This window comes from Aethalodelphis obliquidens, unplaced genomic scaffold (assembly GCF_003676395.1).
Source record: "Aethalodelphis obliquidens isolate GAN/ISIS:26980383/991018 unplaced genomic scaffold, ASM367639v1 scaffold25, whole genome shotgun sequence".
NCBI classification, from domain to species: Eukaryota; Metazoa; Chordata; class Mammalia; order Artiodactyla; family Delphinidae; genus Aethalodelphis; species Aethalodelphis obliquidens.
Genome location: NW_020837969.1, coordinates 9,493,533 through 9,513,557, shown reverse-complemented (window position 1 = coordinate 9,513,557; position 20,025 = coordinate 9,493,533). Strand labels below are relative to the sequence as shown.

The window sequence follows — 20,025 nt, the reverse complement described above, 5'->3', positions numbered from 1 at the left end:
CACAAAAGTCATAAAATTTAGGTGGAGTGAATAAGCTGAAATACATTTTTATTAAAAGTTCAAAAACAATTCAAAATGATGACTGATGAAATACCATGAAGCACTATATGACACATTAACTATACAGATGCACCCTGATTTCAAAGGGGTTAGAAAAGGTACCAGTGTCGAGTAGATTGAATCAGCCCGAGTTTGGGGTAAATTCATTAGAAGGGGCTGTGGAGAACATTTTACAAGTTTTATAGCATAATTATAAGTGGGGTTTGGAGTCAGACAGACCTTGACGTGTAACCTAGCAAAACAAAGTATACAGATACTTATAATCTTTAAAATAGGGCCAGAAACCACGTTGCGGTCACAACAAGCTACGGTGTACCCTGAAGATGCCATACTTTTTCTCAGCTGCAAACGTCATGCCCTTGTCCACCTGCACGAAAAGCCCACATGCTTTTCTCCTACCTTGCTGCCCGGTGAACTGGTATCTTCCTTCAAAACTCAAATGTCACCACCCCCTGAAAGTCTCTCCTGGTGGCTTGGGCTCCAAGTGGCCATGGTCTACAGTTCACGGCCAGCTGTTCTTCACCATTAGACTAATGTCAGCAGGTGGGAGTCAGGGACTGTGTCCCCACCCCCACCCAACCTCCTTGCATCCTATTGCTGGGCTCGGATCTCAATAAACATGGACAACAAATAATTGAGAGACTGAAAATGAGTGAGACAATGAAGAGAAAACACTTTAAAAATAAGTGTGTTGACGGCAACATCCTTTTTGACCCACCTCCTAGAGAAATGAAAATAAAAGCAAAAATAAACAAATGGGACCTAATGAAACTTAAAAGCTTTTGCACAGCAAAGGAAACCATAAACAAGACCAAAAGACAACCCTCAGAATGGGAGAAAATATTTGCAAACGAAGCAACTGACAAAGGATTAATCTCCAAAATATACAAGCAGCTCATGCAGCTCAACACCAAAAAAACAAGCAACCCAATCCCAAAATGGGCAGAAGACCTAAACAGACATTTCTCCAAAGAAGACATACAGATGGCCAACAAACACATGAAAGGATGCTCAATGTCACTAATCATTAGAGAAATGCAAATCAAAACTACAATGAGGTATCACCTCACACCAGTCAGAATGGCCATCATTTAAAAATCTACAAACAACAAATGCTGGAGAGGGTGTGGACAAAAGGGAACCCTCTTGCACTGTTGGTGGGAATGTAAATTGATACAGCCACTGTGGAGAACAGTATGGAGGTTCCTCAAAAAACTAAAAATAGAACTACCATACGACCCAGCAATCCCACTACTGGGCATATACCCTGAGAAAACCATCATTCAAAAAGAGTCATGTACTACAATGTTCATTGCAGCTCTATTTACAATAGGCAGACATGGAAGCAACCTAAGTGTCCACTGACAGATGAATGGATAAAGGAGATGTGGCACATACATACAATGGAATATTACTCAGCCATAAAAAGAAATGAAATTGAGTTATTTGTAGTGAGGTGGATGGACCTAGAGTCTGTCATACAGAATGAAGTAAGTCAAAAAGAAGAAAACAAATACCATATGCTAACACGTATATATGGAATCTAAAAAAATAATGGTTCTGAAGAACCTAGGGGCAGGACAGGAATAAAGATGCAGACGTAGAGAATTGACTTGAGGACACGGGGTGGGGGAAGCGTAAGCTGGGACGAAGTGAGAGAGTGGCATGGACATATATAGACTACCAAATGTAAAATAGATAGCTAGTGGGAAGCAGCCACATAGCACAGGGAGATCAGCTCGGTGCTCTGTGACCACCTAGAGGGGTGGGATAGGAAGGGTTGGAGGGAGATGCATGAGGGTGGAGATATGGGGATATATGCACACGTATAGCTGATTCACTTTGTTATACAGCAGAAACTAACACACCATTGTAAAGCAATTACACTCCAATAAAGATGTTAAAAAAAAATGTGTGTTGAAGCCATTGGGCTGACCTACCTGATGTGTGACTTGAGGTTAATCATTTGGTATTGATTTATAACTCTAAGGTTTCCCTTTAGCATTCTGACTCCTTAATTTGCATCTAAAACCACACTATTTGGAGTAGTATTCTTCCCATTGGGGGGAAGAAAACAAAACAACAAACAAACAAAAAGCACGGTGCCCACCTCTTAAAGGTCAAAATAAATGATATGGTTATTTTCTTGGTAAAACACATTCTGACATTATGTCACTTAATATATTTGCCATGATTTACCTATGATATTCAAATAACAAATCCTTTCACTCATGTGTTCAATGAGTGTTTATTGAGAGTCTGTTATGTACCAGACAGTGGGGCTGGAGCTGGGGATACAGCAAAGACCCACAGACACCCCATCCCTGCCCTTGCAGACCTCACTGCACACCACGTAGTGATGAGGAAAGATGTTAAAAGCTAAATAAGTATAACATTCAACTTGGGTAATAATACTGTCAATGCACACATAGCGTTTTCTCAAGGCAAAATCCTGCTGTGTGGCCTGTAGTGAGAAAATGAACAGCCCTACAACAGTGAGTCAAAGCTGCATCTCCATTTTCTCTGGCCTGTCCAGGATCTCTTCCCAGAGGCATTCCCCTCACCTTAGTGGCACCAAAGGTGTATTTTGAGTTCCATGTGTGAGCAGCATCTCAGGTGAACTCTGAAGCAACAGTGAACCTGTGATCTAGCCCACATGAAATGCATCCACCCCCATGCTCTCCCTGACGGTGAGATTCGAAGAAGACCCTCCAGTGGAGATGAATCACAACCCCGGGGTGGAGCATCCAGTCACTGGAGGGGTCCCTGTACCACAGCCAACCATCTATCTGCCAAGCGGCCTGGTCCCAGCGGGAGGGGCAGGCAACCCACCAGCCAGGAGAGAGACCATCGGGGTATCGTGCACTGCACTCCACAACTGGGAGTGATACAGATGCCGCACTCCCCTCCACCCCAGGGGCCAGAGTCAACACACACGTATCCGTCTATGTATCCACGAGCATACACTGAGGCAGCACGGCTTATAAGAAGAAATACATGCAGTTCTGGCCTTCTTCCCTGTTCTTGCCACAGAACTCCTAAAACCCTCAGAATTTCCAAAGTGATGAAGATCAAACTGTCTTTTATTATTCATAACAGGCCCCTTCCAGCCACACCTGAGTTTATGTTAAGGCGGTGATTTGGAAAGCCCTGAAGCCTGGGGGCTGGTTGCCCGGGGAACCAACCTGTGACTGGAGGTTCAGCCCCACCTCCACCTCTGGGAAGGAAAGAGGAAGGGGGGTCGACTTAATCTCCAACCTAAGGGCCCAAGATTTAATCAATCGTGCCTATGTGATGAATCCTCCTTTAGAGAAAAGAAAGGAGGGGTGGTCCAGAGAGGTTCCGGTTGGTGGAGGGTGGAGCTGTGGGAGGTGGGACGGAGCACCTGGACAGGGCTGTAGGCCCCTCATCTCTTCCACCTGGCTGTTCCCGGGCTATATCCTTGGTATTGATAATTAGTTACCTAGTAAGTAAAATGTTCAGTGGCTCCAGCCAATTAATCCAACAGGAGGAGGGAACTATGGGAATCTGCAGTCTATCAGAAGTACAGGTGACAACCTGGATTTGCATCTGAAGTTGGGGCAGGGAGGGGGGGCAGTCTTGTGGGACTGAGTCTGTAACCTGGGGATCTGAAGCCGTCACCAGGGAGACAGCATCAGAACTGAGTTCCCGTGTAGGACATCCATCTGGTGTCACAGAATTGCTTGCTTAGGAAGAGCTCACACACTGGTGGCCAGAAGTGTCAGAAGTGGGAGTACTGCATGTAACTCTTTACACATACATCTATGTTAAGAATAAAAAGCTTAGTTTGGGAGGAAGGATTGCTGTGAGAAGCATAGCCAATCAAAGTCCTCAAGTTATTTCTGTATGTATTTCTCCAGAGGAAAATAAGTACATACAAATGATTAAGCTGTCTATTTCCATCAAGTTCTAGAGACAGCTTAGATATACTGAATATGATGGAGGTGAGGCATCACCTGAATGTCTCAGCAGATGTGGATTATTACCACGATGTTAAAACTTTTTAAAAAGACCTTAGAAGTATATCTACATAAATATTTCAGTGTTAAAGAATTAATTAGGTCAACAAAATACTTTAAATTTTGCACTATATGTCTAAGTGTAGATGCATATTTAATTATGAAATTACATTTAGTAAATTAATAAGCCACAGCCTTCTTAACCATATTTTAACAAGTATAACCCATTTTTAAAAATTGAGACTTCTTAAGTTACGGTAAAAATAATGGCTTAAATTTCTCAGGTCACTTTCAGAGATATACTTTCATTTATTTATTATAATAAGATCACACTTGTAGTCCAGATTTTTTTCAGATAAATTCAGAATATACTAATTTTACATAACAGATTCTTATGCAAATTAGCAGCACATTCATACAAACCAATTTAATATACACTTGTGAAGCTTGATGGCTTAAGATTTAAAATTCTTGGATCTTAATTGTCTGAATTGCTCAGTTTTTAATAAAGATGCCCAGAACTTCTTCAAAGTATCTTTTTTTTTTTTTTCCCTAAGATTCTTCTGAAGTGTACAGGGCTGGACCTTTGAAGAGTGTTTTTCGGTACACTTGCCCTGTATACCAAGCATAAATCTGAAATGATAAACCACTCTGTGTTAATAGGATACATTTTAGGTGAGGATATTGGATAATCAGAGCGTCTGCTGGTGTCCCGTGAGGGGCCTAACTGTAGTTTACTTGAATCCTGATAGGCATCTGAACAGCCCACCATTCTCAGGAAATAGGACACTTTTTTATTTAACGTTTTGGAAATGCAACCTTTTCTAGATAAAATAACTTTTGTTTTAAAATAACACCCCCAGTTATTTTTTTAGAATTTAATCTAATATGAAAGACATTAAAAACATCTTGGAACACTTGCTTTACAATATAAGAATTTTACATGGATCTTATGTTTTGATTTTTTATTCTGTCTATGACATTATAGGTATGAAGAGAGACATAATGGCAAAAGTATCTAGTAGTAAAGAATCTGACCTTACCTAAAGAAAGGTCTGGCATTTGCCCTGGATTCTGGGAGTTAATTTTTTGCCATACCTGATAGGAGTGTCTTTGTTTCTCCTGGGGGCCTGGCCACATCCCTTAGTCTTAGGATGGGGCTGGACTGCCAGAAAGTCCAGCCCTGCGATTTAGGGCGGGGCCTTTGGGTCACAGGATATCAGCTGGTCTGGAAACTGATTATCAACCACTAGATAAGCAATCATCAGTGATGCCTACATGAAGGAGACCCAATAAAAACTCTGGGCACTAAGGCTCAGCTGAGCTGCCCAGGGCGGACGTTCTCCATGCATATTGTCACAAGTCATTTCTGAGGGTGAGGCACCCCCTACATTCCACCCTGTGCATCACTCTCTTGGATGATTTTAATGTCTTTTTCCTGTTATAAACGACAGTCTTGAGTATAATAGCTTATTGAGTTCTGTGAGTCCTACTAGTAAATTAGCCACGCTTCAGGGTGGCTTGGGGGCAGTCCTGGAACTTTCACGAGGTACTAGGAGTCTTGGGCTGTCTTGGATGTCTGGAGGATTTTAGCTTCATGGTTTGGCCAACTCTGGGTAGCATTATACATCATATATCATCCAAAAAGATGTATCTTGTTATCTTCACACTGACAAAATAATTCTAAGCCAGCAATTATTTCCATGTTGGAAAGCTGGATTTGAAAAAGCAATGAAATCTAATTAAATACATAATTCTATTTTTTTATATCGAGCCAAGGAATCTCCTATTTACGTATGAATTCAAAGGATTCCGGCAAAAATTGCAAGTAAAAAGGGCTTTCAATCCTGACAATTCAAAGTAATTTATATATATAAATATATGAATTTTTAAATGGTGAGTAGTACAAAAAGTTTTTAAAGTGTGTTAATAAAAAATACCAGATATGCTACTGCTATTCTTAGTTTTAGAAAATAATTTAAAATGTTATTTTACGTTATTATATTTGTAGTCAACTAAAATAACTATTTTTTTAAAAAATACAGTGAATATTTTTCTTTTATAGCTGTTTATATAATGAAAAAGAATGGAAAAGTACAGGTGAAAAATGTGATTTAAAAAGTCTACCAATTTGCTTTTATTTTTTTTACTTCTTCAGTAGAAATTCAAACACAGACAGATGCCTTCCCCTTTTTGCCCCTGGGATATAAGTATTTAGCATTTCAAAAGTCCACAGAGTTGGTAATTTCATTATTTTTTATTCAGAGGTACTGTATTTATAATGTTAGAACATTAGGTTTATGGTAACTTTTCTATTTCATATGCTTTCTTCATAAACAAAGTACTTGATCTATTTAACTTAATATTGTAAAAATTTCAGAGTCATCATAAAAATTAGACAGCCAAACAGAAGCTTTAAAGAAGTGATTTCTGCTCAGACTAGGGATATTCACTGAAACCAGATCTGACCTTCATGCACCAGTAAAGGACCCTACTTAATTTTTTCCTAAGATTGCTCCTGCACTATGTCTTTGCTCACACTACTGCTTCTATCTGAGATGGTCTCTACCTCTGAGTAGCAAAATAGTACGTGTCCTTCAAGGCCAACTACAAAAATAAAGTCAGTTTTCTGAAATACAAAATCAATATATGATTATTATAAAAGTTAAACAATAGAAAATATCTAGGGTGAAATAAAGTACTCTTTTCCCCTCTAATCCAGCAATTTGGTGGAACTACTGTAAAACTAAGCACTGCTCTAGTCATAAAGATTTCCCAAGCAAACACCATCTTCTGTATTTGTAACTCATCAAAATGCTCTTTGTGCCTGATTTTGCATAATAAATATTCATGTTTATTGTTCTGTTACCCTTGTAGTTTCCTTGAGGGCAAGACCTATTCTTTTTTTTTTTTACCTTACTGGCATATGATACATTCCTGAAATACTAAGTAGAATGAGTTTAACATAATAGATTCCCAATAAAAATTTGTTGAACAAATTAATGAATTCTCAAATACATTCACTTAATATTTCAGGCACCATTATACACATGAAACCTTAAATCGTTTCCAAGAAAAGTGATTAACCTACCATCACACCTTGGAAAAGGGTAGTTCCAGTTCCTGTTGATCCCATGCTGACAGGTGAGGACTCGGTGGCCGATTAAAATGTACCCAGGATAACACTCAAAAGATACCGACTGCCCCACACTGTAGTCCGAGTTGATCATATACCCATTCTGAAAAGGCGGTGGGTCTGGGCAGTTCTGTAATCCATAGGCTGGAACAGACAGACAGAGCCCAGCTCAGGAATAGCAATTGCAATTAGTCTGGAATTAGAGGAGGGATATGATGGCGTGCAGCTTCTTAGAGTGAACTTTTTAGACATGAGTTTTAAACAAGGTCTTTACTAAGTTGCCCATTACCATCCTAAGTTAAAACAGTAATTATTATTAGTAGTAGAATTATAACAATTTGCATTTAATGAACACTTACTGTATGCTTTAGAAGTTACATAGCCCATACCAAAAATAAATTTGACAATGCTTACCTTGGAAAAAAAATGTATGTGGGGAATTTAATGAAAAAAAGAAATATAGATGATAATAAAAAATGCCTTTGTAAAGAACATCAGGTGAACACGGACCTAAACGGTTTTCTTCTAATTTAAAAGAAAACTATCCTAGCACTCCTTTCTAAGTGTTTCTAATTAGGAAACAGGTTGCTGTTTTGTTGAGTTCAGTTAATGTTCAGTGCAAATAAAATAAAGAAATGCATTTCGTTTTCTTAACTTTCTCCTTAAAAGGAAGCGTAGAATCATTATGCCAGCCATTACGATCTATCAGTACAATCTCTTTATAATACATTGTTTATTGTGGTTTATCACTATATCACTAAGTCTTTTGTGTTCCCCAAAATAAACTCTAGGTAGGTTGATGGATAATAAATGTTTGCAGACTGTGTAATTCAGAAATGTACACATAAATCAGTGAGAGTTAACAAATGCATAATTAGGTGTAATCTCCTGATATTGAAAGCAGCTCTTCTGCCCCTTTCCTGTTTGCTCATTTCTGTTCCCCTCTAACCTGATTATAGGAATGAGATCACTAGGCAACTGAACATAACTCCTGACTTACACTCTCATGCATGCACACCATGCCTTGCCTAACCTGTTGATTCTTTTCCTAGATTAAAACAGGTAAGAATGAGGAATTAAGCAGTTAAAGAATGACTAACTCTCCACCCCCCAAGAGCCCCCTTAGCAATCCTGCAGGCAGGTCACGCAGACGAGAAAACATCTGAAGAGAGAGTCAGCCGGTCTGCACGTAAGGGACAGTGATGCAGAACCCAACCTCCTGCCTGATGACTCACTGAGATTCTCCCCCCGCCCTTTTCCCTTTAAAAACTGTTATGACGGAGCAGAATCTTGGGAGTTGGTCTTGGGACACGAGTCCACCTTCTCCCCAGATTGCCGGCTTCTCTGATTAAAGCACCTTTCCTTTCTACTGACACTTGCCTCTTGATTATTGGCCTTTGAGTGGCGAGCAGCCAAACCTGAGTTTGGTAACAATATCGAATCTTTAAGCTAAATCAGCCGCCTTGTCAACACCTTCTTACCTGCTCTGGTAGGAGGGTCATGCATACTTCAGAGAAGTGGAATCTCACCAGGTCATCATCTAGTGTTTATTTATTTTATTTATTTATTTTTAATTTAATTTTATTTTTTTATACAGCTGGTGCTCATTAGGCATCAATCTCATACACATCAGCGTATACATGTCAATCCCAATCGCCCAATTCATCACACCACCCCCAACCCCCGCTTTCCCCCCTTGGTGTCCATACGTTTGTTCTCTACATCTGTGTCTCAATTTCTGCCCCGCAAACCAGTTCATCTGTACCATTTTTCTACGTTCCATATATATGCGTTAATATACGGTATTTGTTTTTCTCTTTCTGACTTACTTCACTCTGTATGACAGTCTCTAGATCCATCCACGTCTCAACAAATGACCCAATTTCATTCCTTTTTATGGCTGGGTAATATTCCATTGTATATACATACCACATCTTCTTTATCCATTCGTCTGTCGATGGGCATTTAGGTTGCTTCCATGACCTGGCTATTGTAAATAGTGCTGCAATGAACATTGGGGTGCATGTGTCTTTTTGAATTATGGTTTTCTCTGGGTATATGCCCAGTAGTGGGATTGCTGGATCATATGGTAATTCTATTTTTAGTTTTTTAAGGATCATCTAGTGTTTAGACTCTGCTCTTATACATAAAGGGGCTGGGAGCTCACTACTGACACAGTAATAAAGCCACTCTATGAAGAACCAACACAGGAGGAACTGCAGTTCAGCTTCTCCCTGTGATGCACTCCTGCTGCAAACAGACCCGTGCACGATCTCGGCACCATTGTTCTCACAGTCAACTGAAAACGGAATAATAATGTAAAGGATGCAAGTGACTGCCATGGAGGTCCTTCACGTGGCAAATAAAGTAAAATAAACATTTTCATTGTATATATAATTAGTTTAACCAGGTGATCACCATTGGTGATTTTAAATAAATCCTGAAAAATTATATGGTCTATGATTTGTGCCAGGCATTTCCCAGAGTTTTAGACTTAATGTTTCTGTACTTAGAACCTGGAATAAAGAGGGGGTGAAAGAGGATGCTGGTAATAAGATGAAAGGGACAACATTGTAGGCTGTGTGATAGCTGATGGACATGTGAACGTGTGTGCAATGGAGCACTATTTAAGCAGATTGTTAAGACTGGAACACATGGAGTACGTGGCTTGGAAACTCTCAGGTTAGACTTCACGGGCAGGTAAGGGTTAGACTATGAACTGGCCTCTTTTCATGGTACAAGGATTGGATAGTTCCATAAAGATACTCCGGGGGCCACATGGAAAGATACCAACCAGGTCGTATTACAAGTGCACTTGCAATGTGAGAGATCAGCGTAGCTGCTGTTTGGCGTTTGGGGTTTCTCTTAATTAACATTTGCCAAATGTTAAACTTTGCTATAGAGGATTACTATTAATAGCTTTTTCTTAATGAATAAACTACTGAAATGGTATTTTTCTTTAAAGTAACAATATGCAATGCCAATGAGTCAACTGGGTAAATCATTTATGGCAATGTGATTTGCCATAAAATTTTGGGAAAGCAATTTGAACAGAGCCATAAAGAATCAGTTTTTTAAACATTTAACCTAATAATACCATTTACAGAAATCTCTACTATGAAAATAATTTCAAAGAAAAAGCCAAATCTTTAAATATGTTCATTGCATCATTACTTACACTATAGTAATCTAAATGTCTAAACAAATAAATTATGATATTTTGACTCATAAATACTGAAGAGGTAAGATGTTGTAATGTCATATCTTCCAATAGCCACAGAAATACACACATATACATATAGATATATGCAGTCGTATATGTATATATATATTTATTCATTTATATTTTCAATAAAGATACTGCACAGCTCACAGCAAGATACTACGGTTAAACCCTGACTATAGTTAGCAGGTTAAAAATTCCTTAATTTCAGTATCTTATATTTCCAATTATATACGTCTCTGGACAAGAGTCAGATAAGCAGTTGAAGAGTGATTGGGAGCAAGAAAGCAGAAAGCAGAGGATGCAGCGGTGGCCAAGGTCTGGGAGCATCTTGACATAGTTCCTGGCACTGGCTCCTCCAGGGTCCAGAACCAAGTAGAACCTGGAGGTAGAAGATCCCTCAGGGTGGGAGTGGGGAGCCTCTCTCTAAGGGAGGCCCTGGACCCTCCATACTAACTCATAGCCACCCACGCATGCACACCCATGCACGCACACACGCACACGCACCCCCCCCCCACACACACCTCTCTCCTCCTTCCCCATAATGTGCCTCTCTGCCTGGCCCACTTGGCAATCGCACAGCAAGGCTGCCTGCCTCTCTCAAGGACCACCCCACTCGGAAGGCCATGACGCAGCCTTTTCCTGAAAGCCAGGCCTGGCAAATATCCACAGTGCATGGTTTCCCTCCTCGCAATATTGCTGTTTGAGTTAAAGTCACCTTACAGACCTGTGCTCAGAAAAAGAACAGAGACTCCCATGCTGCACTTCAACTATTAGCCAGTTTCCTCCTTTATTATACTCTTTTCAACTGAAATCAGCCGCTTGTTCTCATTCTCGTTTTGCTTGAAATACAATAAGTTCTGTTGGAGAAATGAGGTCTCTAATACATCAAATATAGCTGCTAATGATAAAACTTAAAAAGTAAATATCAAAAACGGATTGCCAGTTTCCATGGGACGAAAATCAAATTAAACCATGTTCAACATCACCCTGCCCTCCCTGAAAGATTCTGTTCATGCTCTAGCGGTGCCCTTAGGGTATCAATACAAGAACCAATTATCACAGTACATTATAAAGGAGGTAACAGTAACAGAGATTCCTGATGAACAGTCACGTGAAACAGCATTTAGGACAGACCCACACACACATGCTCCACACGTTCATCACACACACTAATATGTCACACAATGCATTTCCCTACATGTGTTATGTGGTTTGTGGCATAATTTAAGACCGGCATTCAAGGTCTCTTTAGGGATTTATAAAGCCAGCCTATTTCTACCCGTCATCTAAACTCTGTGAAAGGGACTGAGATAGAAATTTCAGGGTTGCCTTTCTAAGTCCAACAGCTCTATGTTACCCTTGATTAAAAGAAAAAATGTTTTTTCTTTCTTTTTTTAATGGCACTAATGCAGTTGTCCTGTATAGGAATTAAAGGGTAAAAGAGAGAGAGAGAATGCCAGCCCAGGTAGGCAGGACTATAGTTTTTATTACCTATTCATTTATTGAGTAAGATAAAAATCATGTATTGAGTGTCTACTATGTTATAAATACTAGTTACAAATGGAAACTAGACAGAAATGGGTCCTGCTCTCATGAAACTTACATTCTATTTAGGGAAACAGACACAAATAAATCAATAGGTTGGTAATTATGCAAAACAATTGTACAATTGTAAGTTGTGTAAACTACTATTAAAAAAATAAACAAGGACTAAAATAAAGGGGAAAAAAGCCCAGGATGGAAGTAAGTGAGGGTGATCAAAAACTGCTTCCTTGAACAATTAACGCTGAAATTGAGATCTGAGTGGGGAGAAGATGCAAGTCAGGCAATGCCCAAGAAAGGGAGACTCTTCAGCAGAGGGAACAGGAAGGGCCCAAGGACAGAAGGAAGTCAGTTCTCTGAGATAAGGTGGGGAACTCCAGGAGAGGAGCTCCAGAGGCCGTCCTCCCAGAGCCCCTGCCCCTGTTCATGGTCTACAGCTTTTACAAGGGGAGAACCTAGTAGTGAAATGTTCCAAGCCACAGGAGAGGCATTAGGACATGTTTGCAAATGGACAACGACATGTTTTTAAAAGCCAGGACCCATTCTTTATCACATAAATCATATCTGCCAGGCACAAGACATAATACAAAACCCACAGCTCATTTCAGAGTTTTCTTAAGAATTTACAATCCCAATTAAACTTGTTTTCAATTGTGAATTATATACTAAGTATAAATATCAGTGACACTATTTTTAGGTCTTTGTTCTAAATCTCTTATTTAGTGGAGTCCTTCACTATTTAAATATCAATATCAATATTCCCAAATTTTCAACTAAGTCATAAGTAACATTCTCTTTTTATAAAAAATGTCTTCCCAAAGTTTGACTCATGGTCACTTACACAGTGATACATGCATTGATCTACAGGACTATTAGGTGTCTGAATTAAAGTAACTAAAAAGAAGTAATAAAAATAATTCTTTAGTATGCAAAAAATAGATGACTTTTGGAAGGATTCCCATTGTGTGCTGCTTAGCACAGGTGCAGTAGATTTTTTATTACCTGCATTGTCGATGTCCATGTACCTCTGAATATCTGTGATGTGTCCATATACCTGGTTTCAGAGGTGGGAGTTTAATTAATGTGACCTCTGGGCTTGAGAGTGAAGAATCGCTCAACCAAGTGTCAGACCCTCATCTAAGCACAGTTTTGTTGTTCTGTACTCATCACTCATGGTCATTAATTCCCATACACTTGCTTTAATAATATAACACATTTTAATTTGAGAAAAAAAAACAACAACTAAGAGAGAAAAAGAAAAGACCACTTCACTGGAATTTGATAAGGAAGCCACTTCTAGCATAAAGAGAAGTAAAAATCACCATTTTCAAACAAATTCTGTTTCAACTGAAGGACATAGAGTCCTTCACATATTTCATATATTTTCATATATTTCCATGTTTGACAACTCCTAAAGACTTTTTGAGGTGTTATCCAGTTGTTCTACAAGATCTGTTGTCAGATCTATCACTGAAAAGTTGAATTAGAAAAAGAATCATCAACCAACAGAGAAATAGGTTTTGAAGCACGTACAAGAGCCTGGAGGTCGTTTTGTAAAATAGTAGAGGCCCTGGGATGTGCTGGAAGGGAGCCCAGGGACTTGAGCTGGACCTGGGTCTCTCATCTAATGGATCTGGGATGCTGATCAAACCACTTCCACTCCAGAGGTTCATTTCTTCATTTATGAAAGGAGAATGAAGATACCTATCTTATTCACAAGAATTAACAGAGATAATAAACGCAATGAACATGGTTTGTATATATCAGTTCAGCAAGGTTAAGTCTTGACTAAGAAATGTCTGGTTTCTATGATGAAATTCCCTCACTCCAGGCAGAGCTCTTGAGCCACTTATCAGATGGGGGCAGACCAGCAGGGAGAAGCAACTTCTAATACGGGGATTGTGTGAAATACTTTAAGAAAACAGCCTCCTTACAGGGAGGAGAGATTGCAGTCTGCATCAACATCTACGCTGAATATGACCTCCAAGCCCTTTTCAAGTCCTCAGCTTCCTCTCAATGAAAGGATTAATCTGGTCATAGAAGTGGCTAAGGCTCGTGTTGTAGTCAACGGAATTTCTCAGAGGCACACATACACAAGCTCATCAGTTTCCCAAAGTGGCTGTTATCATGGCTAGGATAACACATCACCTCCCTTTGTAACGATTGTCCACCTAAATGTTCTGTGTTCCTTATGTGAACACCTTGATCCCAGAACCTACTGATGACATCCACCTATATTAAGGCTGCAGCCAAACCCATGCCTTTCCCACTGCCCAAAGGCTCCCCTGCAGGACGGTTCACCAAATTGCTTGTTCACAGTTGCAACTACAATTGTGTCTTGTGCTTTGACCAACCAAGGATTAAGTGCCCAGGAATCCTTTTACACAATAGCCTTTACCTGGTGGAGAAACTTATTTCGACGCAAAGGAATTGTTGGACTCACTAAGACTACAGACTCACACATCAGACTCAGAATCCCTTCACTGCATCAGGAGCTTGGGGAGGACTGATGAAGAAGCACACGGCACATCTCAACTGGGATGAGGACACCTGAAGGCGCCGTCACCCAGGAGACACATCCGCTGACATACCCGTCCAGGTGTGCCTTTGGTTCAGAGGAATAGCTCTCTTAAGGCAGGAAGTGGTTGAGATTCTTACTTTTACTTTCAGCAAACCCATAAAAGGAAAAGCAAATCCACACGACCTGCAGGGAGGAAACTGGACAACTTCTAAGATTTGGACCCTAGTCTCCAAGAGTCTAGTCCATGAACCGCATTGTAGGCACTTTTCCATCCTGAAAAAGGACACCCTGGAGGGGATGAGAATTGATACAACTATGTCTTACCCACTGTTTTAAGCATTTTTATGTGAAATAGGCTTCTTTATAAAGAGCCTCATGTTGAGAGCCTGATTCACTCATGCAGATGGTGGAAAAGGACAGAGGAAGCTCCCCGCCTTTATTCCTCAATGACTCAGAATATCACGTTAGAAGGAAAAAGAGCGACAGTCTTAGAGGCGTGTCAATTTCATGTATAAATTATGGTCATATCTGTAAGGAACAGTGAGTGTGCTTACACAATCAGTTAGAATGAATTCTTCAGTTGCTCATTGCACATAAAGGCAGTTTAATTGCTTTTCCTCCTAAAGGGGAAAAAATTGGTATCCACAAACTATAGCCTATTTTCTCATAGATTCAATTCACTAAAAATGCAATGGTTTTGTGATTGTATGCATGAATAAGCAGATTTAACATATCCTACTATGTTGGCTTTTTTTTTTTAAGGTGCATAGCACATATAGCAAAAGGAAAAAGATGTTTTTACCACCTATGGTTGAAGCACTTAAAATTATCTTTAAGTTTTTGGCATTCAACAATTATGCTTTATAGTGTAAGAAAGATAAAGAAAGTAAGAGAGAGAAAGAAAGATAAGGGAGGGAGGAGGAGAGGAGGAAGGAAGGAAAGAAGGAAGGAAGGAAGGAGGGAAGGAAGAGAGGAAATAGGGAAAGAAGGAAGATAAATATTCAGCTTTGCCAAATGTCAAGTCACAAAAAACAAAAGGAAAAGAAAATCACTAAAAATCTTAATATGGCAACATTTCACAAATATTATGAAAAAAAAATCTCAGTACCAGTAAGCCCATACCTTATACTACAAGAATAAAATAACACACAGAATTTTCTCTTTCTTAGGAGAATCCTTTGTTTGGATCTGGGAAAATAACGATTATTCACATATATCAATCTCAAACGATATTTGCATCAAGTGTTTAAATTATAGGTGCTTGATGTGACAGCCTATGGAATCACGTAGTCATCTTTCTGATATCTATTACATTTTCTGACTGATATCTAATTAGTTGATAAATATCTTCGTCCTATCTCCCATCTTCCAGTTTTTGACTTAGAATTAGGGTACACGAACTCAATTTTATTTCACACAGTTCACCTTTCATTTCTCAGGTTCTGTGTAAGTCATTTAACTTCAAGACAGCTACATCTACTAGTAGCATTTTTGACCTTTATATGGTCATAAATAAACGAGAAGGCTTAGGAATAAGGGGTACAACACAGACATCATTGAGAATGACAAGAATTATCTGCATGACTTATGCATCTTCTGATGTGTTATTAATCATAAACTTAACTTATAAATCTCAGGTGGAACCTAGGAATTTTGATGTGACACACACACATCAGAGTTGTGTCACTTTGCCAACTTATAAATTTTATAAAATGACAAACTATCTAATTAAGTTTCATCCCTGTCAGGTAAGATACTCTGCAAGAAATCAGAATGCCTCATATTCGTTTCTCCTTCTTTTTTACTTAATTTATTTTTATATCTCTCAATTATAGCAAATTAACTGCCTACATAAAAATATATTACTTAGGGATTTTTCTTTTAAAAATGTGGATACTTAAATGTAGAGTCAGGTGTCAAGTAAATAAAACGTTTGCTCAACCAACCAGATGTCTGGCCTAGATGAGGACTCAACAAATTTGAATGCCTGCCGGCCAGGCAGACAGTGTGAGATCACAGCTTGCAGGCAACTACAGGAGATTTCTGAAGTCATTGCCTCTACACCCTGGAAGGGCCATCACTCTGACATTTCAGGGGACGGCTCCCACCTGTCAATGTGGCCAAAAGTCATCCCTGACATTGCAACAGGAAAAGGGAAAGTAGATCTATGGGTCTTTCACCAATTATGTGAAATCTAATTCTAAATATTGACAATTTTAAAAATATTAATATTTTGCTAAGCAATCACAGCAGCTTTATGATCTCTAGTCTAAGTGATTCCTACACAGACTTTCTGTGGTATTGTTGTGCCCTTCCTTCCTTCCTTTTTTTTTTTTTTAACATTCTTTTTGGAGTGAACTAATTGGTAGCTTTTGGAGCTATGTAGACATGGCCTTAGTAACCCTACCTGGAAAATATCGAGAAAGAAAACAAAAAACACTTTTTTGAACTGTGGCAGTTTAAAGCTACGTAAGATAAAATCTAGTTTCAAAACTACATGGCAAACAGTACTAGCATGGGAATCTGTATTTGACTTTTGCAATGTCAATAAAGAAAGAAAAGTTAAATTTTTCAATATATTATTAAGAATATTCAAATTGGGGGAGACGTCTCAAAAGTTCTTGGGGTCAACTGAGATATACCACTTAACTGGAAGCTTACATGTAGGAGAAATAATTATGCTATACTTTTCTTATTGACTCAAGTACTAAGGTCGTGTCAAACAGTGAAGACTACCATGTAATAACCAAGTTTAAAATGATGATCACGAATGAAATGCTCATATTTTAACAGAATACACTTCAATAGGAATAGGGAAGGGGGAGAGACCAGATGTACAGAAATATGAAAGAGCAGCATGGGGTTCACAATAATACCATTCAAATTCTAAGTTGATCTAAGAACCAGATGAAGGTGACACAATGAAAGAAAGCTGTGTTGAAGCTGAGACCTGCACCTCTCCTGGACCCTTCTCGTTGGGTTTGTTGCTTTCTCTCCTCTCCTCCCTCCCCCTCCAACAATCCATTCTCTGCATTGCAGGGACTTATCTTTTGCTAAGGTACTTCAATGACTTTACACTGCACCTGGAAACAACTCTGAATGTGTTACCACCCAACTCCCAAACAGTCTCCATCCTGCAAACCTCTCAGACCCTGTTCCTCTCAGCACTCCAGCTCTGTCCTCTCTGTTCTTTGAACATGGGAGCTCCTCTCTCCACCCGGACACACATCCCTGCTCTTTACAGCCCCCGGCTCCTTCCCGTTCTTGTTCTTCAAGTCTCAGCCTCAGGGAGAGGCTCCGCCACCCACCACATCACCCTCATTATTTCCTCTGCAGTAGGTACCAAGCACACTGTCTCAGCTTGGGCACGTGGTCCCCATCCATGCCTGAAACATTAAAATTGTCTCTTAAACGTGTTTTTTTTACCTCCAGTCTCCCTCTTTTTGCCAAACCCATTTCTTGCCTGCTTAATAGTCCACAATGTATGTGGAGACTAAACTTTTAAAAAATGAACATATGACTAATGCAATTTTCACTGCAATATACTGAGTGTTTGTGTCCCCAGATTTGTATGTTGAATCCTAGCTCCCAATGTGATGGTTTTGGAAGTGGCTCCTTTGGGAGGTGATAGGTCATGAGGGTGGAGCCCCATAAATGGGGTTAGTGCCCTTATAACGCAGGCCCCACAGAGCTCCCTCACCCTTTCTGCTAAGTGATGACAGAGTGAGAAGATGCTGTCTAGGAACCAGGAAGCGTGTCTTTGCCAGCATCTTGATCTTGGATTCACAGCCTCCAGAACTGTGAGCAACACATATCTGCTGTTTAAAAGCCACTCAGGCTATGGTATTCTGTTAAAGCAGCCTGAATAGACTAAGACAGCCATTTTTAAACCTTCAACAGTTTATTACCCACCAGCTTTCCTAAGAGTTTTAATATGAACTCCTTTAGCATTCCGGTGAAGTCCACTAACCTCAAACTAATATTTTAAATGCACAAACAAATACATCAGATTACAAAGGAAAAATTTACTTATGAAAGTGTGATGAAAGCCAGACTTGTGGTATAACTAGATGTGCTGTTATTTCACTAAATGGCAGGTGGCAAGTCTAATAACTAATGTCACTTCACAATATTGTATAGTAATATTCTGAGATATCTGCAATGATTGTAATAAAACATGGAATTATCTGTGATTTGGTGACAAAGCACAGGTTATGCTAATACTACATTCGCATCATTAGAGGTTAAGAGGAAAATATTAAAATTGTATTTTTACATTTATATAGAGATATTATGTATATTAATAGTATATATAAATTATAATATCTATATCTCATGGGGTAGACATTTACCATTCAAGTCATGGATCCCTTGAATTCTAGAACCATGGGCCTAGAGAATAAAATTCAACTTCTCAACGTGGGATGCAAATTATTTCACAATTGAATGTCCTCACCACATGGGCTCATTTACAAACGTGTCCTTCGCCTCTGACCTGGCCAGGCTTCATCCAGACTCTGCTGCTGATTTCCCTTTTCTTAGAGTGTTTATTTTAGAAAACTTGTCACTGTATATTTTCCCTCTGTCCCTTGGAGATGTATGTTAATCTTCGTAAAAGCCTCTTGTCAGTTTTACAGCCCAGGTGTGTTTTTCTCAAGGACCTGGGGACCGTCCCTCTGAAATGTGACATCAGGGGTGATAAGTGCCCCCACTCTGCAGTTGCCCTGGAGGACAGGAGCTGAGCTTCAGTGGCTCCAAGCCCTGTAACTACATCTTGCCTGGGAGCTGACTGAAGGGTTATGGGATTCAGGCAAACCAAGAGGGCCAAGGCCCCACACCCCAGCTCTTAAAAAGTCTCCAGCCCTTAGCTTGTATTCATTTTAAAACCTACATTTGGAATAAACACCTTAAGGAACATTTATATATATAAACAACACCCTTCGGAAGGACAGACTGTAACCCTGCATAAAGTCAGACTCAGGTGCAAAGAAATCCAGTCTTCAATCTCACCATCTCTGCAAACTCCTTGTGCCTCTTCTCAGGAATTCAGGCTCAAACCACCTTTTCCCCTTAAGGTTCTGATGGTGCAGCCGTGTGCCAGGATCTACTCTGGCCAGGCCTGAGTGGTCAAGAGACAGGCACTACAAATTGGTGATATTTGTGATTTCAGACATATGACAGGGACAGTAGAATAATTAATTTGAGATTTGAGTGTTGTTTCTTATTTTATTTCTTTTGATGGTCACCTAATCATGTGGCAGGTGAATCTGTAAACTTACAAACTGGATTTTAAATCACCACTGGCAACTCTGATCGATGGAAACCAAGAGGGAGAAGCCCAGAGAAGAACACTGCTATGATCCTCACAAAAGCTTCTTTTTTAATTTTAAGAGAGATGAATCTGTATCTAGACAGATGAAGGGGAGCAGAATTTGCCACCCCAAAATATGTCTTTGGCAAGAGGATTATCTCGAGCTGGTTATTATTATTTTTTTAAGTTATTATTTTTTTAAGTTACTTTTTGGCTGCGTTGGGTCTTCGTTGCTGCACGCGGGCTTTC

General features: G+C 39.5%; 1 protein-coding gene across 1 annotated transcript in view; it reads right to left on the bottom strand.

Annotated features, from left to right (window-relative positions):
* The window catches only part of CSMD1 (CUB and Sushi multiple domains 1), a 1,488,158-nt gene that overhangs the window by 117,755 nt on the left and 1,350,378 nt on the right, over positions 1-20,025 (bottom strand). The window contains exon 43 of the mRNA XM_027123007.1: positions 7,132-7,320. Within this exon, the coding sequence (XP_026978808.1) occupies positions 7,132-7,320 (189 nt within the window). The remainder of the gene's footprint in view (positions 1-7,131; positions 7,321-20,025) is intronic.